The sequence below is a fragment of the Mobula hypostoma genome, chromosome 1 (assembly GCF_963921235.1).
Source record: "Mobula hypostoma chromosome 1, sMobHyp1.1, whole genome shotgun sequence".
NCBI lineage: Eukaryota > Metazoa > Chordata > Chondrichthyes > Myliobatiformes > Myliobatidae > Mobula > Mobula hypostoma.
Window position 1 is genome coordinate 105424516 of NC_086097.1, and position 25134 is coordinate 105449649.

Sequence of the window (25134 nt, forward strand, 5' to 3'; positions counted from 1 at the left end):
CTTACTAACCTGGAAGAACTTACACTGGTATAGAGGGAGCTCTGTATCTATCTGTACAGAATCTAATCTGGAAATGCTTATTTCCTGTTTCTCTTCCTCAGCAGAGGTATTTCATGTACTGTGGCTACTTGAGAAATATTCAGTACAAACACTGATGTGAGAAATAAATATTCTCCTTCCTGGCACACAGCCATCCAAGTATGAGAAATAAATAGGTAATTCTGAACATGCTGTGTGTATGTAAAGCCTGTCTCTTGTACATTTAGGAAGATCTGATGAAGATGATGGCCTCTGAGATACTGAAGCTGAAGGAAGTGATGGAATTTATTGTGAAATGGAGGGAGCAGCAGAAGAACATGAATTTGGAGTACCTGGACAGGAAAGATTAAGTCCCTGGCTGGAATGGGACTTTCACCAGAGAAGCCAGCTGTTTGTGGAAAGAGATTTTAGATTTGAAGCTAGGAACTGCCAATGGATGAGTGCAGGGACAGACGTGAAAGGTGCTTGTGACTGGCTGACTACACAGCTGATGTTGGTTGTGGGAAGTGTCTGGCTCGACACTGGAAACCGTCAGTGCCATAGATGTGGACTTTTCACCCTTCCCAGTGTTTTGCCAGCGTTTGCCTCCTCTCACCAGATGCAAGCTGGTTGAGAGAGTACAGTTCTATGTACAGGTACTCTGACACCAACCAGACAGATGCCAGATTGATCACTTTGCCACAAATACCCACCTGCTTGCTGTCCTTTGCCGGAAATGCAGTTTCTAGTAGAATCGCTGTCACAGCTACAAGTACACTCTGATTTCCTCCATAATCGTCCCAAGAATGGCCATCATCTGAAGAGGAACTTGGAACCTCCTGCTGTCCCTTTCTGTCACTACTCTGGTTTTCTCTGATCCTGGGTGGATTGGTATTGGTTCATTTGAGACAGACAAACTAGGATCAACCAGTGATGGTTATTTAATGACTGCCAAGGTTAGTTTTCACGTTATCACAAATTGGCTGAGGTGTCGCACGTCTGGAAATAAAGTTTAGGATATTTTGCACCATTGAACATGTTTCAGGATTTACTATTTGTGTAACAAGTAGGAGCAATAACTGGGAGCAGAAGTGAGGCAGTTTTAATGCTGTATTTTGTGTAAGATCCCTGACCTGGAACAACCTCCCCTGCATACGCAAGCCTGTGTAGTGGCCTGGATAGGTGCAGCTGTGTGGGAGCAAACTAAGACAACGCAGAGTTGGTGTTTGAAATAACGGATGATTTATTTTTTAAAAAACTAGTGTGCAGCAGGAGACCAATCAAAGGGATCTACCCGAGAATGATTTTGGTACAGCTTTTACATTCTCAGTTGATGAAAATATCAGTAAAACTACATTTTGATAAGAGGAAGACATAAGTGATGGACTAAGTCCTGGTTACCAAATAAAATGATTACCCACAGGTCTAACCACAAAGACAAGTTTCTGTTACATCAATGGGTGCATAATTAGTGAAGTTTCTGAAACTTGCTGCTGCATTTCATGTCTCTACTTCTAGAATTTGTCTGTGATTCCTTGACACCATAATAGCATAATCCACACCCCTATCTGCTAGTTATTAGCCTTCACTATTCTTTCCTTTACAACAAGCTGTAATAAAGCTTCTTATATTCACTTCATCAAAAACATTTCCACTGTGGGAATGCCACAATCTCCTCACAACAGCCTGACTTAGGCCAGGGAGCTACTTTTTTTCCAGTTTTGCTGGTCACTATCTTGGAACTCCCTCTAACACCACTGTGCAAGTACCTTCATCTCAAGGGTTACTGTGGCTCATTGAAGAGCCACTGTATCCTCACCTGGGACAGTAATTGAGGTTTTCCTGCTCCGTGCCCTGGGAGCTCACGTATGTGAACAGTAAATGAGCTTCTACCCTGAGGAGCTTAGCACAGCACTTGTAATTAACTGTGGAAATTCTCAGGGATTGTCCTCAAAGAACCACTGCCTCCAAATTTGCATGAAATTCTTGACATTGCTTAAATATTTAGATTGCATATGTTACAGTCTTCATCCAGAGTCTATCATAAAATTTATACGTGGTGAATTAATTTCTTAAGCATTTGACTAGTCACTGTTAATGACTGTGATTTGGAGATGGCAAAGTAGTTATCTTCTGTTTGCTTCAGTCATTGTCCACCCACACAGGTCTCTCACTGGAGAGCAGAATAGAACCAGAAAAATTAATCCAGAGTGTCATAGGAGCAGTCTCTATTTTGGCCCATATGTTGTGCCAAACTAATTGTAGTAGTACTTGAGCAGTCTGATGGCCTGGTGGAAGAAGCTGGCCCGGAGCCTGTTAGTCCTGGCTTTTATGCTGCTGTACCATTTCCTGGATGGTAGCAGCTGGAACAGTTTGTGGTTGGGGTGACTCGAGTCCCCAATGATCCTTAGGGCTCTTTTTACACAACTGTCTTTGTAAGTGTCCTGAATAGAGGTAAGTTCATATCTACAGATGCGCTGGGCTGTCTGCACCACTCTCTGCAGAGTCCTGCGATTGAGGGAAGTACAGTTCCCACACCAGGCAGTGATGCAGCCAGTCAGGATGCTCTCACTCGTGCTCCTATAGAAAGTTCTCAGAACTTGTGGGCCCACACCAAACTTCTTCAACCATCTGAGATGAAAGAGGTACTGTTGTGCATTTTTCACCACACAGCTGGTATGTACAGACCATGTGAGATCCTCGATGATGTTTATGCCGACGAACTTAAAGCTGTTCACCCTTTCAACCCCAGATCCATAGGAGTTGGCCTGTCTATTCTTCCTCTCTTAAACACACATATTGTATGTGTCTCCACCATCACTAGATAGCAGCACATTCCAGGCAGCCCCGGCTCTTGGTGTTTAAAAAAAACTCACCTTGTATGCATGCCCTTGAATATTAGACATTTTGACCCAGGAAAATGATACTGGCTGTCCAATATATCTATGCCTATAGTACTTGTAAACCTCTCATGTTTTTCAGACTACAGAGAAAACAACCCAAGGTTGTCCAATCTCTCCTTGTAGCACATACTCACTAATGCAGGTAGCATAGAAACATAGAAAACATACAGCACAATACAGGCCCTTCGGCCCACAAAGCTGTGTTGAACATATCCCTACCTTAAAACTACCTAGGCTTTACCTATAGCCCTCTATTTTTCTAAACTCCATGTAGCCATCCAGCAGTCTCTTAAAAGACCCTATCGTTTACGCCTCCACTGGCTGCTCATTCCACGCATTCACCTGCGTAAAAAATTTATCCCTGACATCTCCTCTGCACCTACTTCCAAGCACCTTAAAACTATGCCCTCTCGTGCTAGCCATTTCAGCCCTGGGAAAAAGCCTCTGACTATCCACATGATCAATGCCTCTCATTATCTTGTACACCTCTGTCAGGTCACCTTTCACCCTCCAACGCTCCAAGGAGAAAAGGCCAAGTTCACTCAACCTATCCTCATAAGGCATGCTCCCCAATCCAGGCAACATCCTTGTAAATCACCTCTTACCCTTTCTATGGTTCCCATGTCCTTCCTGTAGTGAGGCGACCAGAATTGAGCACAGTACTCCAAGTGGGCTCTGACCAGGGTCTATATAGCTGCAACATTACCTCTCAGCTCTTAAAATCTCCAATACACCCCCGTATGCCTTCTTAACCACAGAGTCAACCTGTGTAGCATCTTTGAGTGTGTCCTCAGGACTTGGACCCCAAGTTCCCTCTGATCCTCCACACTGCCAAGAGTCTTTACTATTAATACTATATTCTGCCAACACACATCAAAGTTGCTGGTGAACGCAGCAGCCCAGGAAGCATCTCTAGGAAGAGGTACAGTTGACGTTTTGGGCCGAGACCCTTCGTCAGGACTAACTGAAAGAAGAGATTGTTAGAGATTTGAAAGTGGGAGGGGGAGGGATGGAGCCAAGAGCTGGACAGTTGATTGGCTAAAAGGATATGAGAGGATCATGGGACAGGAGGTCCAGGGAGAGAGCAAAGGTGGGGGGGGGGCCCAGAGGATGGGCAGGGGTATAGTGAGAGGGACAGAGGGAGAAAAAGGAGAGAGAGAAAAAGGAATGTGTATATAAATAAATAACGGATGGGGCACGAGGGGGAGGTGGGGCATTAGCGGAAGTTTGAGAAGTCAATGTTCTTGACAGTAGAGGAGGCCCAAACACCAGGATCTCCCAGTGGCCACACATTTTAATTCCCGTCCCAATCCCGTTCTGATATGTCTATCCACGGCTTCCTCTACTGTAAAGATGAAGCCACACTCAGGTTGGAGGAACAACACCCTATATTCCGTCTGGGTAGCCTACAACCTGATGGCATGAACATTGACTTCTCTAACTTCCGCTAATGCCCCACCTCCCCCTTGTACTCCATCCTTTATTTATTTATATACATACATTCTTTTTCTCCCTCTGTCCCTCTCACTATACCCCTTGACCATCCTATGGGTTCCCCCCACCCCTTTTCTTTCTCCCTGGACCTCCTGTCCCATGATCCTCTCATATCCCTTTTGCCAATCACCTGTCCAGCTCTTGGCTCCATCCCTTCCCCTCCTGTCCTCTCCTATCATTTTGGATCTCCCCCTCCCCCTCCCACTTTCAAATCTCTTACTAGCTCTTCTTTCAGTTAGTCCTGACAAAGGGTCTCGGCCCGGAAACATGGACTGTACCTCTTCCTAGAGATGCTGCCTGGCCTGCTGCATTCACCAGCAACTTTGATGTGTGTTGCTTGAATTTCCAGCATCTGCAGAATTCCTCGTGTTTGCTATATTCTCCCATCATATTTGACCTACCAAAATGAAACACCTCACACTTGTCTGGGTTGAACTCCATCTGCCACTTCTCAGCCCAGTTTTGCATCCTGTCAATGTCCTGTTGTAACCTCCGACAGCCCTCCACACTATCCACAACACCTCCAGCCTTTGTGTCATCAGCAAATTTACTAACCCATCCCTCCACTTCCTCATCCAGGTCATTTATAAAAATCACAAAGAGTAGGGGTCCCAGACAGCCCCAACTCTTACGTCAGAATGCTGTTCAATGACTTTAGTTCAGTATTCAATACTGTGATCCCCTCCAAGCTGATCACTAAACTTCGCCAGCTTGGTATCAGCTCATCCCTCTGCAATTGGACCTTGGACTTTTTGACTAACACACCCCAATCAGTTAAGTTAGACAACCTCTCCTCCTCCACTCACCCTGCAATTTTTTTCTAGATGGAATCCACTTACACTTTCGTTAGGTCGAATTCATGCAGTTAAAATGATGATTTTACCAAAATTTTTATATGTATTTCAAAACATTCCTATTTTTCTAACTAAGAAGTTTTTGATCAGGTTGACTATTATTTCATCTTTTTTTTTGGAATAATAAAAGACCAAGAATTGGAAAATGTCATTTACAAAAATTAAAAAAGGATGGAGGTTTTACTTTGCCTAATTTAAAAATGTGCTATTGGGCGGTTAATATGCGTTATGCGTGTTCTTGATTATATTGGACCGATAAAAAGGAACGACCATCTTGGGTTGATTTGGAATTGAAAATTGTGAAACAATTTCATTTAACTTTGTTATTAGGAGCTCCTTTACCTGTACAATTAGCCAAAATTTCTATTCTAAATATAAATCCTATGATTAATCAATCATTACGAATTTGGTACCAGTTTCGTAAGTTTTTAATCTTAAAAAATTCAACCTTTTTAGTTTAATTTATCGAAACTATCTATTTAAGCCTTCACTTAGTGAACCTACCTTTTCTCTTTGGAGGAATAAAGGAACTTTTTCCTTTATGGACTTGTTTCAAGAAGGTCAATTGATGTCCTTTGAGAAATTAATAACTAAATACTCTCTCTCATATTCACATTTTTTGCAATATCTTCAGGTCGGACATTTCTTACAAGAATATTTAAGTAATTTTCCATATATACAAGACTTTGACCTGTTAAGCATTATTTTAAAAATGAACCCTTTAGTGAAAGGTTTTATTGGGAAAATTTATAATTTACTATTACAACAGGATAATTATCCTCTACTTAAGATTAAGCAAGATTGGGAAAGAGAGCTTAGTATGACCTTGATAACAGAGGATTGGTTGTGAATTTTGAAGCTGGTTAACTCTTCTTCGATTTGTGCCAGTCATTTTCTAATTCAATTTAAAAATTGTACATCATTATTATTTGACGAAGGAGAGATTGTCTAAAATATTTCCTAATGTAAATAGTCAGTGTGATAGATGCAAAACTGAGATAGCTACATTGACACATATGGTTTGGTCATGTTCTGTATTGAAACAATTTTGGAAATCTATTTTTTCTACAATCTCTAAAGCTTTAAAAATCAATTTACAATCTAATAAATTGACAGTTTTGTTTGGTATAATACCTCAACATATTCACAGTATTTCTACATCTGACCAATACGTAATTGCATTTGTCACATTATTGGCTAGAAGGGCTATTTTATTAAAATGGAAAGATGCCTCTGCTCCCACTTTAATACAATGGTTCTCTCAGGTGATGTTATGTCTTAGTTTGGAAAAAATTAGAAGTTAAACTTTTGATCCTAAATTTGACTTCAAGAAAAGGTGGGGCTCTTTTGCCCGTTATTACCATTTGACCTGAGTTAATACAGATGGTCCTTTTCTGATGCTTGGTTTTATGGGTTTGGTTGGCGGTTTGATGTCTTTTTTTTATGGAAGCTTGTATGGCGCATACCTCTGGGTTTGTGCTCCAAATGGGTTTTTTTTCTCCTTTTTTTTAGTTATTAAGGGTTTTCTCTGTTTTAGTTAGTAAGGGTCCTTTTTTTTCTTTCTTTCCTTTTTTTCCATAAAAAAGGCTTTAGTACTTTGTTTTCTGATTATTATTGATATACTGTTCAGCCTGGTTGATAGTTTAACTTTTACTCTACATATGGATATGTTATCTTGATTATTTTGATGTATTTTTTTTCTGTTGTTGATTTTCAATAATAGTTAATAAAAAGATTTAAAAAGAAAGAAAGAAAAGAAAGAAGGCTGCTGTATTTTGAGGGCCCTCTCAATCCACCACTGATCCTTTATTCCTCCTACTCAATGCTGGACTACAGCCTTAGCTTTGGAATGAGCTTCTCTTTTTGCTTTGCAGTTGATTTTCTACTGCTTGGCACAGAAAGCTTTCCTTTTGTTATTCATTAGCTCTTCTATTTCATTGTCATTTTCATCCTGCAGGTTAACGTAAACAGTGCATAACTGAGGTCCAAGCACTGATCATTTGTTCCAATTTTGTTTTCTAAGTAATAGCCAATCTTTAACCCATGTGAACACATATCCTCCAGTACCTTGAGATCTTGTATACCAGCATTTTATGAAGCATCTTGTCAAATCCCTTTAGAGGTCCCAACACATTAGTTCCACATCTACAGGTTCCACCCCACCTTGTCTACTCAGCTGCTTACATTCGAAAAGAACAGATTTGTCAATCGTGATCTGTCTTTCATAAAACCATCTTGACTAGGTTTATTTATAGATCAGGATGCTGTTCTTTTTTATGCAGTGGGTGGGTCTGATGTTTCTCTTTGAATGACTCATGGCTATATGGAGAAGACAAATCTCTGTTGTATATGGATATATATACACTTTGATAATATATGAATCTTTGAATTTTGGTGATTTCTTCTGTAATTATTGAATCTGGCATCTTGTCAGTAATAGATGTTAATCTCACCAACTTTAACAGAATCTTTTATTTTCTGCTGTGTATTTCTCATTCAATGTGATCATAGCTGGTGTTTGCAAGTCTCAACTCTTCTTTAGTGGCAGTGCCCATGACTTTCTCCACTTTAAATGATCTAGTCTCTACCAACCTCGGGGACAGAATTCCAGCGTTTACCCTCAGAAGAAACTTCTGTGCACCTCAGTGTTCAATGACCAGCCCCTTAATTTGCACCATGTTCATGCCCTTCTAGCCAACTGAAAATATCCCAACCTCTACCCTGGCAAACTACTGCACCCTCCCCCCATAGGATTTTGTATGCTTTGAATAAGGTCACCCCTCATTTTCCTGAGCTGTAAGGTATTCAGACCAGAACTGTCCAGCCCAGAGGTTCCCAGCCTTTTTTTAATGCCGTGCATCAACATAATTAGCAAGGGGTCCATGGCCTCTCGTGCTAGGACAGCCCTCTACTCCCAGGAGTTAACATGTGATTCCCCTTTGGACTGCCTCCAATGCTACATCATCTTTTCAAAGTACATTTATTATCAAATTATAAATATGTCACGAGATACAACCCTGAGATTAATTTTCTTGTAGGCATTCACAGTAAATACGAGAAACACAATAGAATTAACAGGACAACCAACCAATGCACGAGACAACAAATGACAAATACAAAACAAGTAGTAAATAGACAATAAATATAAGAACATGAGATGAAGAGTCTTGGAAAATGAGTCCATGGGTTGTGGCAACAGTTCAGTTACAGAATGCCCTTCCATTCCCATTTTATTTTCAAACTTTACATCTTGTTCCTACTTTCCAGGTCATGAATATAAATGAAGAGCAATTATGAGCTAAGAACTAATCCCTGGTTACATCCTTCCAGTCTGAAAAAGGATCCATTTATTCCAACCCTCTTTTTGATGAATCAGCCATTTTGCAATCTATGCAGCATATGTAGCAGTCAGAAAGATGTCATGAGGTCTGGGGCAGTGGGCTAGGAAACGACATTGGGAACCCAAGAAACAATGATGGAAGGTCACACATTTTAATTCCACGTCCCATTCCCATTCTGATATGTCTATCCACGGCCTCTTCTACTCAAGGTGGAACCCGCACTCCAGATCTTCAAGTGTGGGAATATCTGAAAATAACTGCGTCAAAGAAAGTACAGGTGTTGTGAAACTGGAGGGATAGTAATTATTTAAATTGATGTAGCAGATCTTTCCATTGCTTTAACTATGATTAATAATTGTCAGCCGTGTGTTTCACTCTGCAGATGCTGGGCTCAAAGCAACACTCACAACACACTGGAGGAACTCAGCAGGTTGGGCAGCATCCGTGGAAAGGTGAAGAAGGAATAAGGGAAAGCACAATGGGTAGTAGAAGGAGGAGGCGGAACCATGAGGGAGGTGATAGGCAGCTGGGGAAGGGGGCAGAGTGAAATAGGGATAGAGGAAGTGAGGGGGAAGGAATCACTGGAAGTTGGAGAATTCTATGTTCATACCAAGGGGCTGGAGACTACCTAGGCGGTATATGAGGCGTTGCTCCTCCAACCTGAGTTTAGCCTCATCATGGCAGTAGAAGAGGTCATGTATGGACATATCCGAATGGGAATGTGAAGCCGAGTTGAAGTGAGTGGCAACCAGATCCTGTCTGTTGTGGCAGACGGAGCGGAGGTGCTCAATGAAGCGGTCCCCCAATCTGCGTCGGGTCTCACTGATGTAGAGGAGGCCGCACCGGATTTCTCCAGCTTCCAGTAATTCCCTCCCCCTCTGTTCCCAGTTTTACTCTGCCCCCTCCCCCAGCTGCCTATCACCTCCCTCATGGTTCTGCCTCCTTCTACTACCCATTGTGCTTTCCCCTATTCCTTCTTCACCTTTCCTGCCTCTCCCCTCCCCCACTCCTTTATCTTTCCCCTTACTGGTTTTTCACCTGGAACCTACCAGCCTTCTCCTTCCCACCCTCCCCCCACCTTCTTTATAGGGCTTCTGACCCCTCCTTCTTCAGTCCTGATGAAGGGTTCCGGCCCGAAACATTGACTGATTGTTTCCACAGATGCTGCCCGACCTGCTGAGTTCCTCCAGCGTGTTGTGAGTGGTGTTTTATTGTATACTGTACTGAATTAACACGAAGTGGTGGCTATGTGGAATGAGTTATAAAGCGGAAGTGGTGGACAGAGGTACAATTACAACATTTAATTGGATAGGAATAGTTTAGAGGGACATTGGCCAAATACAGGTGAATTGGCTCAGGTAGGCAACTTGGTCATTTTGAGCAGAAGGCCATTTCTGTGCTGTAGAATACTTCATCCAAAGCTGCATTCTTGATGCACTTGTCACGTCTACAGGTTCCTGTTTAACAACTCCCCGTCTCATTCAGAAAGAACTTGAGCACCTTTGAGATTTGCTATTCATGATGAAAAGGTTTTATATTCAGCTTTCTTAAATGATTAGTTATTAAAAACAAGAGCACAATGCACAAAATGCTGGAAGAACTCCACTGGTCAGGCAGCATCTATGGAGACATTTTGTACACAACCATTGGCTCACAGACATACTATCAAACTCCCCACCTCATTCCAGAGCTGGATCCATGGATATTAAAGTGATTTTTTAAAAAAAAAACAAGATACAGTTGTAACTAATTCTTTTCTGACTCGATTATTACAAAAGGACACTGGCAAGCTGAGATGATACTATCCCACCATGGTCCAAGGCTGTTAGTTCTGAGAGCAGATTCTGTTCTGAAAGTGATTGTAGTTTGAAATAGAGTTGTTGGGTTGCTCCATGCTTTAAATATGTTCACAGCTGATCAAAATTCAGTCCTGCTCCTGTTTTCACCCCTAATCCTGGCCCAAAAACAATATAACTGCTTCTTGAAACATGTGCATGAGCAACAGACTTGCATTTTAAGTTTACACACCCAGTTCTACAAATAGCAGAATGAGCACACAAACCTTTAAGCATGTCTCCATTTATTTTCTGCTAGAGGTATCTACACAAGCTGTAGAATAGAAGCAAAAATTACAATCACAAAGCATAGCAGTAAACCTTTGAAATCCCAGGCAATGATGTTTCAGGCAGAGAGCAGCCATGAGGGAACAATAATAGTGAGCACAAGAAACACACTCACAGCCAGCAGTTCTCTTCCTCACTTTTCTGTGGGTCAATAAATGGTTTATCTATTGATTTAATCATCAGTTCTCCACAATAGATACATTCATCTGCCACAAGATCATCAATATCTGACTTGATCTGATCACGGGACTGCTGACCCCGGTCGCTGGCTTCTCCTTCCTTGCAGCGTTGCCGGGACTTAGTCTGACCAGCAGCAACCAGCTTTCTCTGCAGCTCCTCCAGTCTATTCTGTTTGAACTGAGAAAGGTGGGGGATGACTTCCTGCAGCAGGCAGTCGGAATGGAACATGTGGCCACAAAGGAACAGATAGAAAGGGCGGTTCAACAGTGGGAAGTCACATGATGCACACTTCTCTTGAGACTCCACCACCCCGAATTTGTTCCTCATTTCTTGGATGTCCTCGCGGATTCGCTTGGCACTTTCAGTTGCCTCCTCCATCTCCTGCTTGAGCTCGTCAATGTGCTTGTTGTACTCCTGCAGAGAACTGCAGATGGCTTCCTTGAAATGGTCAATGGTCACAAAATTGGGAAAGAAGGGTAGAATATCTTCAATCTTTAACAGGTTGCAGCTGGACAGACACACCATGGCCTTCTTCACATCCTTCTCCTCCTGAACCACATGCCGGGCAATCTTCAGCCACAGTTTCTTTCGGAGCTCCTCATCATCCTCTGGCATGTCCGCACATGATTTAGCAAGGTCCACATCCATCTGTGAAAAGATATCCAAAAGTCATCGTAATGCAAGGATAACTACGACAACAACCAAGTGAGTCAATTCTTCAAACCACATTCTACATCATACCACCAGACCCCGACTTGTCCAATTTTTAAAATTGTACTTTCCAATCCATTCCATGAACAAACTGCCATTAGCAGCACATGCCATCACTCCAGCCACCCACTTTTTATTAGATCAGTTCACTGCTGATCTGGTTCTTCATTTGTCTACCTTAGTTCTGTGACACTTGGTGACCTTTAGCAAGGATCCATTTCTTAATTCAGAAGTGTTTAGAATGGGTGACACAGCAGCTTAGCGGTCAGCACAATTCCATTAAAAGCGCCAGCAACCCGGGTTCAATTTCTGCCGCAGACCATTCCCACATTCCCAAGACGTGCTGGTTTGTAAGTTAGTCACATGGGTGTAATTGGGCAGCTCAGGCTCATCAGAAGGGCCAGTTACCATGGTCTCCAAATTTAAAAAAATACATTTTCAACAGATGCCCTGTCTCAATATATTTTTTGGTGAGAAGAGTTCCAGACTTCAACCAAGGGAGATAGAACTCCTGCCCTTCCCCTCTTCCACTGTCCAGGGATACAAACACTGCTTCCAGTGACACTTCTGCAGTCTCTACAATGGAGAAACCACATGCAGTGTGCACCAGGGTAGCCAGGGTTTCCAGATACTTCAAACCAAAATAGAAAATGCCAAAACACATGGCAGTTTGGACACCATCTGTGGAAAGAGCAATGAAGATGAATATAGGAACAGGAGTGGGCCACAGATTCCCTCAAGTCTACCCTGCCTTTCAATGGCTGATCCATGCTGACCTCAACTCCTCTTCTGTGTCAGTTCCCCATAACCCCCACTTCCCTGATCATTCAAAAATTTATCTACCTCTGTTTTGATTACTTTCAATGATCTAGATATTTGGGGCAGAAATGTTTTAAGTGACCACCCCTTAACATTTTGTACTGATATCCACTTGTTCAAGACTCCCCGACAGGAATAAACATCTCAGTATCTGTGCTGTCATCAGCACTCATTATCCTGAATTTTACCAATATAGATATCAATTGTTTAGCCACCTGTGACAGGAAAACTCCTCCCAGTAATTAATCTGGTACTGTCTGTAATGCCTTGGGTAAGGGGCAGAAAAGTGCACAGTATTGAGTGTGGCCTCACCAACACCCTAGTACAACTAACCAACACCTAGACTGCCATTTGTTGCCTTAACTACTTGCCTATGAACTTTTTGTGATTCATGTGATAGAACACCTTGATGTCTCTGAACATTGTGCAGTCTCTCTCTGTTTAGATAATAGTCTGCCTTTAGATTCCTCTTACTGACATACACCACCTCACACTTCCATTAAGCTCCATTTGACAGGTTTTTTTGTCCCATCATTGAATCTATCTACATCCTGTTGCACAGTCCCAGTATTTTAGTCACCAGAGAATAAGCACACATTTGCTCCATTATTGCCACTTAAATGATCAAGGTGTGCTAGAGATGGACCCAGCCTAACCAATGCTGCTTCAGTTAAGTCAGAAATTCTCTCCCAGTTTTGATATTAAACGCATAGTCAGAAACCATTTCCGCTGTTACTTTTAAGCCCTGGCTTCAGCATGCAGCTGGTAGTGCAACTGTTTCCACTTAATCCAGTACTGTGCTGTGCCCAAGCATAAAGTAAGGTGCCAGTACCCCTCCTGGAGAGTACAAACATTTCTAAACTTTCAGGGCACGCTAGCCTAAACATACATTAATCATCAGATGTGAGCAGTAGTTGCTGAAGAGGGTGAACAGTTTCAAGAACAGTACTGATCATTGGAAGTGTAACAGCGGTCTATCATTCATCCCACTGAATTCATATCAGCTCAATGTTAGTACTCACTCCATTCCCTGTGTTTCCCACTGCCCCACAGATCCTCACCAGCTACAATGCAGTCTGCCTAGTGGCACACATTTCTTGCTGCATGACAAGAACTTTCTGTCGTCATTCTCAATACTTTCACCAATGACCTTCATTTTGTGTTCCCTACCCACAGCAAGTTTCACTCTCCCTCACCTGTGCCCTCAACACAGCTACAGATCACTGGCATAAATGATTGTAGAACTGGTAGGTACAAGTTTTAAAACATTGCAGGGGTCAGGTTTGCTTGTAGTTTTGAGAATAAAGTTTGGAATACAATCTAAACTGATTATATCTGGACAAATGTCTTTAATAGACCTTTTTTGTATTTAGAGATACAGCAAGATAACAGGGTCTTCTGGCCCAATGAGCCCTCACTGCCCAACTAACCCACCAATCTATACGTCTCTGGAATGTGAGAGGAAACCGGAGCACCTGGAGGAAACCAATAGTGAGAACATGCACATTCCTTACACAGCAGTGGGTACTGAAATACCGTGCCATCCCTTAAAGTATTTCCATAAATTTATGTAATCCTTTCACCTAGACTAAAGGAGCAGCTGAGAACCACACAGTAACAATTATCAGTCATGTCCTGCATGAGACAAGGCTGCTACTCCAGACAGCACCATTCCCTGTATACAGAAAACGCTTTAGAGCAAGGCTCTGCCTGTGCTCAGGAGAGGGTGAATGATTCTATAGGACTGGTCTAAAGGGATGTTCTCCCAAGATGTATTATTAAATACCAAACTGCTCACTGATAAACCTCTAGAAACAATAAGACCATAAGATATAGGAGCAGAAGTAGGCCATTTGGCCCATTGAGTCTGCTCCACCATTCAATCATGGGCTGATCCAATTCTTCCAGTCATCCCCACTCCCCTCTCCCCATACCCTTTGATGCCCTGGCTAATCAAGAACTTATCCATCTCTGCCTTAAATACACCCAATAACTTGGTCTCCACAGCTGCTTGTGGCAACAAATTCCACAGATTTACCACCTTCTGACTAAAGTAATTTCTCCACATCTCTGTTCTAAATGGACGTCCTTCAATCCTGAAGTCATGCCCTCTTGTCCTAGAATCCCCTACCGTGGGAAATAACTTTGCCATATCTAATCTGTTCAGGCCTTTTAACATTCAGAATGTTTCTATGAGATCCCCCCTCATTCTCCTAAACTTCAGGGAATACAGCCCAAGAGCTGTCAGACGTTCCTCATACGGTAACCCTTTCATTCCTGGAATCATTCTCGTGAATCTTCTCTGAACCCTCTCCAATGTCAGTATATCCTTTCTAAAATAAGAAGCCCAAAACTGCACACAATACTCCCAAGTGTGGTCTCATGAGGGCCTTATAGAGCCTCAATATCACATCCCTGCTTTTATATTCTATACTGCTAGAAATGAAGGCCAACATTTCATTTGCCTCCTTCACAATCGACTCAACCTGCAGGTTAACGTTTAGGGTATCTTGCACAAGGACTCCCAAGTCCCTTTGCATCTCTGCATTTTGAAATCTCTCCCCATCAAATTATAGTCTGCCTATTTATTTTTCCCACCAAAGTGTATGACCATACACTTTCCCACAATTCCCATTTGCCATTTCTTTGCCCAATTCCCCTAAACTATCTAAGTCTCTCTGCAGGCTCTCTGTTTCCTCAACATTACCCGCTCCTCCACCTATCTTTGTATCATCAGCAAATTTAGCCACAAATCATAATCACAAACCATTAATCCCATAGTCCAAATCATTGACATACATCGTAAAAAGCAGCGGTCCCAACACTGGCGGAACTCCACTGGTAACTGGCAGCCAGCCAGAATAGGATCCTTTTATTCCCACTCTCTGTTTTCTGCTGATCAGCCAATGCTCCACCCACACTAGTAACTTCCCTGTAATTCCATGGGCTCTTATCTTGCTAAGCAGCCTCATATGCGGCACCTTGTCAAAGGCCTTCTGAAAATCCAAGTACACCACGTCTACTGCATCTCCTTTATCTATCCTGCTTGGAATTTCCTCAAAGAATTGTAGTAGGTTTGTCAGACAGGATTTTCCTTTCAGGAAACCATGCTGGCTTTGGCCTATCTTGTCATGTGCCTCCTGGTACTCAGTAATCTCATCCCTAACAATCGATTCCAACAACTTCCCAACCAGTGATGTCAGGCTAACAGGTCTATAGTTTCCTTTCTGCTACCTCCCACCCTTCTTAAATAGCAGAGTAACATCTGCAATTTTCCAGTCATCTGGTACAATGCCAGAATCTATTTATTTCTTGAAAGATCATCGTTAATGCCTCCGCAATCTCTCCTGCTACTTCCTTCAGAACCAGAGGGTGCATTACATCAGGTCCAGGAGATTTATCCACCCTCAGACCATTAAACTTCCTGAGCACCTTCTCAGTCCTAACTTTCACTACACAAACTTCACTTCTCTGACACTCTTGAATGCCCAGTATACTGCAGACGTCTTCCACTGTGAAGACTGATGCAAAATACGCATTCAGTTCCTCTGCCTTCTCTGCCTCTCTCATTACAGTATCTCTAGCATCATTTTGTATTGGTCCTATATCTACCCTCGACTCTTTTCCCCTTTATGTACTTAAAAAAAGCTTTTAGTATCAGCCAATACGTCCACATTGAGCGCTTGGCTTCCTGCATTATTACAATGTACATCGTGGGAGAGAGTGGAGCAAGCACGAGAACCTCTCTGACTCAGCTCTGCTGGGTCCACCGGGCGCCCGAGTGCTGTGGCTTGCGGAATGCATGGAAACAGTGGGCACTTGGAAATGTCCATTTCACAACCGGCAGAAGATGCCTGCTGCAGCCAGAAAATTAAACCCCAGTCTCATAAACATTTGCCTATCTATCTGGTAAAGCACTTGTAACCTGGGAAGGACCTTTATCCTTGTGACATGCAAAGGTGCTACATGAATGCAGATCTGTTTAGTGAAATGCCATCCAGTGACTATGAAGCAATGAGCAGCATACCTGGAGAGCGTGGTCCACCGCCTCCTCATACAGTTCCATAGTCTTGTATATGTGCACACAGGCCTGTGTCTGTTTATTCTCTGCACAGAGACGTAGCGCATATTTGAGGTCGTAGTGGATACAGTCTGCATTCGAGCCCGCCTGTTCCAGGTACCAAAGTAGGGCCTTGGGCTTGTACTTGGCATAGAGGGACAGCAGGTAGTTGTGAATGGCCTGGTCTGTCACTTCCAGTTGGTGTACACAAAATTCAAGGTAGCGAATAGCTTCATAGACCTGCGCCGAGCTCCCAATCTGGCTGTAGTTGACCAAGGCCGGGATGAGGTTTTTGGGATCCAGCCTCTTCCTCATGTTGATCCAGGCATCAACCACCTGCCTGGGAATATGCTGCATGAGGACAGGAGAGAACTTGTAGAAGAGAGCAGGATCCTGGCACTTGGACATGACCTCCAGTGCTGCACTGTAACCATCATGTTGGCAGTGGTGGGCCACCACTCGCTCGTAGTCCTGCATAATCACAGAGAAGAAGATCATGTCCTCCACATTGCCATGGCTGGCGAGGAGGTCATAGATAGTTGAGCGATTGTTTAAGAGACACTCCTTTATCTTGGAGCCACTCAGGAACTTGCGGAACTCCTCCCTAGTTGCCTCAAATTGGTTCTGCTTGTCTTTGTCTGCCTCAAGAGTGCCCAGCCAGTTCAGGTAGATTTCAGCAAGCCAAGTCACCAGCAACGTCAGCTGTGTCTTATCCTCCAACTTCAGGTTCTTCAGCTTCTTCAGAAGAAACTCCTTTAGGGCCTCCTCTTGCTTGGCTTCAATAAACTTAAGAGCGATCTCCTCAAAGTACTTCTGAGTCAGTGCATAGTACTTGGCACTTTCCACATACTTCTTGTTTCGAAAGCAGTGATCTGCTTCCTTAGCAAGAACAGTGTCCAGGCACTCAGGACGGTCTTTGCAATACTCCTTAGCCAGTTCGAACTTCCCCATGTTCATGTACATCTGCCAGACATCCCGCGATTCCTTCTGAATGTGGTAACGGAACACTGCCTTCTCCGTGTATATCCATATCAGCCCAGCCACCGAATCTTTGACCATACGGAGGAGTTGGCCGAACTTGTCAGGGAAGGCATCCTCAAAGACAAGCTGCCCGTTCAGTGTGCAAATGGCCTTCACCCTATCAGGAAGTAACAGCAGAAAGTGAAACTGGGTGAGGACGATGGACCGGGGGGGCTCCAGCTCAGGGGCGATGTCACCTGGGTACTCCCAGACCTGTACATCACTAAGAAGGGAATCAGGCCGGGTGAAGTCCAAGGTGCCATACAGCACGCCGTTGCCCATCATCCAGGCAAATGATCGAGGGCTAGACCGCAGCTTAGAGGTGTAGAAAGAGATCTCGCTGTAGCCCAGGCTTGCTGGGAACTCCTGGAAGCTGGGCAAGGTGTTGGTATACTGACTGAACATGGGCTGAAACATGTGTGGATCAGGGTTCTCTGGAGCCCTGCCCACAAACTGATACAAACGCTTCCGAGTGGTGGCGATGACAAAGAGGCGGGTGTCAGCACTTCGCTCAATCTCCAGACAGCAGACTGGAGCAGGGGATCCATCCTCCTCCAGATTGTACACATTCTTGAAATGCTGATCAGGACTTGAGACGAAAAGCCGCTCTTCTGACACGATGATCTCTGCTTCGTACAACTGGCCCTGGCTGGTTCCCACCAGGATGGGGCCTGTGCTGCTTTCATTGCCCAGATATTTGTTCCACCCAACGCTCTCAATCAAGTGTCCTTTCCAGCGAGAGAGGCTCTTCGCTTTCTGAGAATTTCTGTTGAGGTAGAGACACTCATTGGAGGTGAGGCTGATCAGGAGATGAGACCCTGCGATAAGAGACAGCACTTTTCAGTGGGTTTACACAGCTGACAGTACTGTCGTAATTTTATGTATTACACTGTACTGCTGCTGAAAAAACGAATTTCATGGTGTATGTGAGTGATGATAAACCTGATTCTGAGATGGGTTTCTATTGTGGACTGAGAGTGGAAATAGAATAGGGAGAGGGGAATTATGATTGATAAAAGGCGAAAGGAGAGGGGAGGGAGGGACACGCACCAGAGAGACCTAGTGTAATGATCAATAAACCAATTGCTTGGAATCAAATGACCTTGCCTGGTTGCAGTCTGCACCCTTGCCAGCCCCACATCCCTGGTACTCCTTCTGTCCCACAGCCCTCCTGCAGTGCTTCATCCTCACCATTCCCAATACCCTTTGCTCCCACCAGATTTACAAACTTGCTCCGCTTCACACTGACAAATACAGTACCATGCAAAAGCCTTAGGCACTCTAGCTACAGTACTGTACCTTAACTTGAAGTGACACACATCAAAGTTGCTGGTGAACGCAGCAGGCCAAGCAGCATCTATAGGAAGAGGCGCAGTCGACGTTTCAGGCCGAGACCATGCTGCTTGGCCTGCTGCGTTCACCAGCAACTTTGATGTGTGTTGCTTGAATTTCCAGCATCTGCAGAATTCCTGTTGTTTGCGTTAACTTGAAGTGGTACAGTTCATGTTAGTAGAGAATGTGTACTTACTAGCTTTGGAAATACAAGTGTTGAGTATTTCTATTTCTGCAGTTTGAGAGGGAAAAGTTACAATCAGATGTATCAGTATTGCAACAGAAAAAAGGGAACTAAAGAAGCACAAGACAAACTGCACAAACTTGATTGGAAGGGATGACAGTACAACAGCAATGACTTGAGTTTTGGGGAGCAATTCAGAAGGCGCAGGATAAGATTCATCCCAAAGAAGTAGCATTCTAAAGGAGGATGAGGCAACCTTGGCCTACAAGGGAAGTCACAGACAGCATAAAAACAAAAGAGGGCATAAAATATTAGTGGGAAGCCATAGAATTGGGAAGCTTTTAAAACCAACAGAAGGCAACCAAAAATAAATAGGAAGAGAAGAAATGAAATATAACGGTAAGATAGCCAATAATATAAAAGAGGATACCAAAGTTTTTGCAGATATATAAAGAGTAAAAGAGAGGAGAGAGTGGATATTGAACCACTGGAAAATTATGCTGGAGAGGTAGTAATAGTGGACAAAGAAATGGCATCTGAGCTCAATAAGTAACTTATGTCAGTCTTCATTGTGGAAGACACCAGCAGTATGCCAGAAATTCTAGAGTGTCAGTGGGCAGAAGTGAGTGTAGCCACTATTACTAGAGAGAAGGTGCTTGGAAAGCTGAAAGGTCTGAAGGTAGATACATCACTTGGACCAGATGGGACTACAACCCAGGGTTCTGAAAGAGGTAGCTGAAGTGATCGTGAAGGCATTAATAGTGATCTTTCAAGAATCACTAGATTCTGGAATGGTTCGAAAGACTGGAAAAATGCAAATGTCACTCCATTCTTTAAAGGGGGGAGGCAAAAGACAGGAAATTATAGGCCAGTTAACCTGACTTCAGTGGTTGAGATGATGTTGTTGTACAGTATTAAGAATGAGGTTTCAGGGTTCTTGGAGGCACATAAAATAGGCAAAAATCAGCATGATTTCCTGAAGAGGAAATCTTACCTGATAAATCTGTTCGAAATCTTGAGGAAATAACAGGCAGGATAGACAAAGGAGAGTCAGTGGATGTTGCTTAATTGGATTTTCAGAAGGCCTTTGACAAGGTGCCATACGAGGCTGCTTAACAAGACACAAGCCCATGGTACTACAGGGAAAGGTACTAGTATCGATAGAAGTATGGCTGCGTGGCAGGAGGCAAATAAAGGGGAGCCTTTTCTGACGGTAACTAGTGGTGTTCCGCAGGGGTCCATGTTGGGACCGCTTCTTTTCATGTTATATGTCAATGATTTGCATCATGGAACTGATGGCTTCGTGGCCTAGTTTGTAGACGATACAAAGATGGGTGGGGGGGGGGGAAGGTAGTGTGAGGAAAAGAACCTGCAGAAGGACTTAGACAAATTAGGAGAATGGGCAAAGAAGTGGCGGATGAAATACAGTGTAGGGATATGTGTGGTCATGCACTTTGGTAGAAGGAATAAAGGTGTAGACTATTTTATAAATGGGGAGAAAATTCAGAAATCAGAGGTGCAAAGGGACTTGAAGTCCTTGTGCAAGATTCTCTAGAGGTTAACCTGCAGGTTGAATTGATGGTAAGGAAGGAAATTGCAATGTTAGCATTCATTTCAAGAGGACAAGAATATAAAAGCAAGGAGACCTGTAAGGCTTTGGTCAGATTGCTTTGAGAGTAGTTTTGGGCCCCTTATCTAAGAAAGGACGTGCTGGCATTGCAGACAGTCCAGAGGTTCATGAGAATGATCCCAAGAAGAAAGGGTTAATGTATGAGGAGTGTTTGATGACTCTGGGCCTGAACTCACTGGAGTGTAGAAGAATGAGGGGGGGATCTCATTGAAACTATCAAGTATTGAAAGGCTTAGATAGAGGGGACGTGAAGAGAATGTTTCCGAAAGTGGGGGATTCTAGGACAGGAGGGCAGTCATAAAAAAGGATGTCCCTTTAGGACAGATGAGGAGGAATTTCTTCAGCCAGAGGGTGGTGAATCTATGGAGTTCATGGTGCCAGACAGATGCGGAGATGAAGTCACTGAGTATATTTAAAGCAGAGGTTGATGGGCTCTTGATTAATAAGGGGGTCAAAGGTTACGAAGAGAACATAGGAGAATGGTGTTGAGAGAGATTTTTAAAAATAAGCTGTAATGGAATGGCAGAGCAAACTTGATTGCCTATTTCCTCTCTTTCGTCTTATTCTAGTCTACTTAAGACGATTAGTGTCCAGTTTTCAAACAGGAAAAATAAAATTAACTATATTATCTGTTCTTGTGAACTATAAAGTTATCTGCTTTGCACAAGCCAAGGCATATCCCTGTTCAACTGCAATATCCTGTAGGTGGAAATTTTAGCTCTCACTGGGTCACTGAGATATGGGCAAAGGCAGCAGACTCAGGAGCTCATGGTGAGAAACACCTTCAACAGGGTGAGTGACTTGTGCTGCTAAATTCTCAGTGTGGCTCATGCAAACATCAGTCGGATTCTTCGGACTCCAAACGGCTAAGCCACGATTATAGCAGTAACTTGCATTAAAGAACCTTTAAAACAGCAAAGCATCTTAATACAGGAGAGGAGGAGGGAGGGGTTGATGCCCCGTGCTGTGGTGAAGGGGATGATATTACATGTCTTGTAGGGACAGCTGGAGTGACCCATGCAGTTGGGAAGACTGAACACTGAATGAGAAGTCGACGACCAAGCTCCTGTAGCAGGAGCAGAAACGGGCAACAGCAAGGCACCGAAACCACAAGCCTCATACCCGAGGGATCCAGGAACAGTTTGTGGATCCGAGCATCATCCTTGCGCCCCAATTCAACCTGGTTTGGCTGGTCTGGTTTTCCAAGATCAATCCTGGAGTGGGCAGAGAGGAAAGAGTCATATTAAAATAAGTCTTAATTGAAAGCCCACACGCGTTATTCCCAAATTGAGCAGACTGTTTAGATCCAAACACATCAATAGATCTGGAGTCACATACAGGGCTAGGATGGCAGAGTTCCTCTTGCAAAGGACATTGGTAAGGCACAAAGACGAAAAAAATCGACAGATGCCTTAAATCCAAAGCTACAAATACAAAATGCTGGAGGAACTCAGGAGGTCAGGCATCATTTATGGAAAAGAGTAAACAGTCGATATTTCAGGTTGAGACCCTTTGTCAGGAGAGGCAGGTAAGGTAGACAGGTTTTTTTATGATAATCCAGCACTTTCATAATCAGATAATAAAATTAACTGATTTAAATTCCATTTTTCATATTAAATTTAGACTTCCAGCCACCATGGAGAGATTCTACATCTAGATCAGATTGTGGACAAGTCCTGTAATTAGATTACTCCTGTCCTGTCCGAGGAGTGAGCCTAACCTGAGCAGTGTGTCCTTGCCCATACTCATGCACAGCTGATTGTTGCACACCACTAGGTGGGTGATTGCACCAGGAGGAGTGAAGTCAATTCTCTGCTTGGAAAAGATGGGCTTTTCCTCTTCCAGTCGGGCACTGACATAGCCTGCAACAACCAGAGATCAATGTTAGACTGTTGGATGCCAGGGCCCACTCGACCATCACCCACCAAGGACAGGAGCAGAAAGCATGGCTCTTGTTTATCTGATCCATGTCTGTCTCATCCCTGACCCTATCACCCATTTTACCCGATCAGAGGAAATATAACATGCCACAGCGTTTTGTCCTATTGCTAGTCACAGTACATGCTCACAGGCCAATCTCATCTCCCAACACCATCCATAACTCTTCAAATCCATACCCAAGTAGATTTCAAATACCAGGGTTTTGGGATCCACCAATGGGTTCTGAACTCCTCCCCCCCCCCCCCCCCACTTTGTGGATGGAAATATCTTCTTCTTCTCTTTAATCCTGCTACAATTCCCCTTAAAACCACACATCCTGACTTTCCCCCATGAGGGAAACAAAACTTTTCTATTAGTTCCCCTCCAGCACCTACCATTTTAGACACCCCAATTAAGTATTCTCTCTGCCTCCACTGTTCCAAAGAAAACTCCAGCCTATCTAATCTTTCCTTATGCTACAATTTCAAATTTCTGCTAATATCTCCGGAAATCTCTGTGAAACCCTCCACTTTTATCTTTTCTGTTAATGTGCTGACAAGATCTGTTTACAGTCCCCACCTGTAGTCTAACTTGTATTCAGTGTCAAATATGAGAGGAAACCATCACAACCCCCTGTATAGTCATTTTATTAAACTACCCTGATAAAGTTCCTCAGTGTCTGTATTTTCAATATCCACCTGTTTATCCTGCATTCATTACCATGGTTGGAACTCCACAAATGTACCATTTCAAACTTTCCGAATTAAAATCTTGCAAGCAAAAAAAAAACAAACAACTAGAAGAACTCAACATGTCAGGCAGAATCTTTTCAAAAAAATATTCAAGTATTATGGACTGTGCAGAATGAATCAGTGGCTAATTGCCCATTGCTAATTACCACATCTAGGGAGGGATTTCCAGGATTTTAACTCAGTGAAGTGAAGGAATGGCAAAACACAGTGGATTCCAGTTAATTGGGTCGTCAGTTATTTGAGGCAGCCATTGGTTTGAGCCAACTCTTAAAAAACAAAAACTAATTGAGAGAAAAGCTGGATTCCCTTCGTTTATTTGAGAGATTGTGCTGCTTATTCGGGATAGGAGACCGTTGCCAAAAAGTTTCTAACTGACATTAGTCATGTTAACTTTTGTGGCCGTTAAGATGCTACACCATGCTTCGAGCAAATAGTTTTTGAATTAGTGTCAGTTACATGTATTTGTGTTCAAAAAGCAATGAAGTTTTTCCACTGACAGGTGGTGAGAACTGTTTTGCTCACTGGTTTCAAGCATTAGACATGCCAGAAACAGCCAGGAGAGAAAATTAAACTATTTCATTACTTTAACAAGCTAAGGACTATGAAGAATTTAAAATTTAAAAGTATCAACAATCGCCTTGAATGTTTGTAGTGAAGTTGCAGATTTGGAGGATGCATTCAAACAGATTATATCAAGGCAGTCCATTATTTTCGCTAGGAGTCTGCACTGATTTTGTTCATTTACAGTCAATCAAAAGAACACAGCAGCACACACTGGATGAATTCTTCCATCAATAACTAATAGGAACTAATACAGTTTTACAGTACTGTAGTAGTGTTGATGGTGTTCTAATTTGTTCTGTATTTCATTTTAAAAGGTAGTTAGTCTTGTTTATACCTTTTAAACCATTTCCATGATTAGGGCCAGCTCCTTAATTGGGACAAAATACATTGGTCCCCATGTGTTCAAATTAACCAGAATCAACTGCATTGTGAAGTCCACAGCCTGACAGCAATTTTCTGAAACAGAGTTTCACACTCAAAGTACTAACTAGCTCTGTCCTCCACAGATGCCAAGTCCCCCAACAGCTTGTCTTTTTGCTCCTGGTCGCAGCATCCTGAATCAGATTCTCCCATTTTTTGCCTAGCTGATAAGATCCCTGCTGTTCACAGCTCTGCCCTTCACTATCAACCACACGGCAATTGCAGCAGCGGAAAACTCCTTTACCGTGATGCCTACAGTCAGGTGCCCATGACCGCGTTTTGCCCATTTCCCCCACCTTCTCTGGGCCCTCCACATCCTCCTCCAGTACCCCCACCCCGCTCCGCGCCGCGCCTCTGACCGCTGCAGTACCGGACTGTCCAATTCCTGTGCTTCCCAGCCGGTGCTGTTGGTACGGAAACCCAGGAGGCCGAAAGCAGGCCCGGGCCTGTGAATCCTCGTACTCATCGAGGATGGAGCTCATCTCGGCTGACAAACAACACCGGAAACAGGCAGCAACCCAACTCCGACACTTGACCCTGACAGATGGCCAATTGCAGATCACCCTGTTGGAAGAAAGATCCCGCCTACCTGCCGAATTAGCCTATCATCCAAAGATCCTGCCCCTCGCTTTCAATAACATCCAATCACAACATAAACTCTGCGCAGCATGACTACCAATCAACATCGGGACAAGAGGCCCCGAACTGCCAGCCAATCATATCGAAGAAGAACGGGGCGAGGATTGGCCGCCTTGTTGTGAGAGGGAGAGGAAGAGGAGGAGGAGGAGGAAGGGGGGAGGGAGGGAGAG

General features: G+C 43.4%; 2 protein-coding genes across 6 annotated transcripts in view; one reads left to right on the forward strand and one right to left on the reverse strand.

Moving 5' to 3' along the window:
* haus2 (HAUS augmin like complex subunit 2) overlaps positions 1-3808 on the forward strand; it is a 51816-nt gene extending 48008 nt beyond the window's left edge. For all 5 annotated transcript variants that reach the window (XM_063054566.1, XM_063054556.1, XM_063054594.1 and 2 more), the window contains exon 7: positions 267-3808. In XM_063054566.1, coding sequence (XP_062910636.1) covers positions 267-389 — 123 coding nt within the window. In that variant the 3' untranslated portion in view covers positions 390-3808. The remainder of the gene's footprint in view (positions 1-266) is intronic.
* Positions 3809-9722: 5914 nt separating this feature from the next.
* Positions 9723-24867, reverse strand: vps18 (VPS18 core subunit of CORVET and HOPS complexes). The gene is made up of 5 exons (XM_063054608.1): positions 24696-24867; positions 22390-22531; positions 21792-21883; positions 16471-18341; positions 9723-11561 (listed from the first exon to the last, which is right to left on the reverse strand). The coding sequence occupies exons 1-5, from the start codon at positions 24805-24807 to the stop codon at positions 10845-10847; spliced, it is 2934 nt and encodes a 977-aa protein (XP_062910678.1). The 5' UTR covers positions 24808-24867; the 3' UTR covers positions 9723-10844.
* Positions 24868-25134: the final 267 nt, after the last annotated feature.

Coding starts and splice junctions, on each gene's coding strand:
- vps18 (XM_063054608.1), bottom strand. CDS start 24,807: ATGAGCTCCATCCTCGATGAGTACGAGGATTCACAGGCCCGGGCCTGC. Junction 21,884..22,389: donor GGCAAGGACACACTGCTCAG/GTTAGGCTCACT, acceptor TGCCCACTCCAG/GATTGATCTTGGAAAACCAG. Junction 11,562..16,470: donor CGGTGGACCACGCTCTCCAG/GTATGCTGCTCA, acceptor ATCTTTTCACAG/ATGGATGTGGACCTTGCTAA.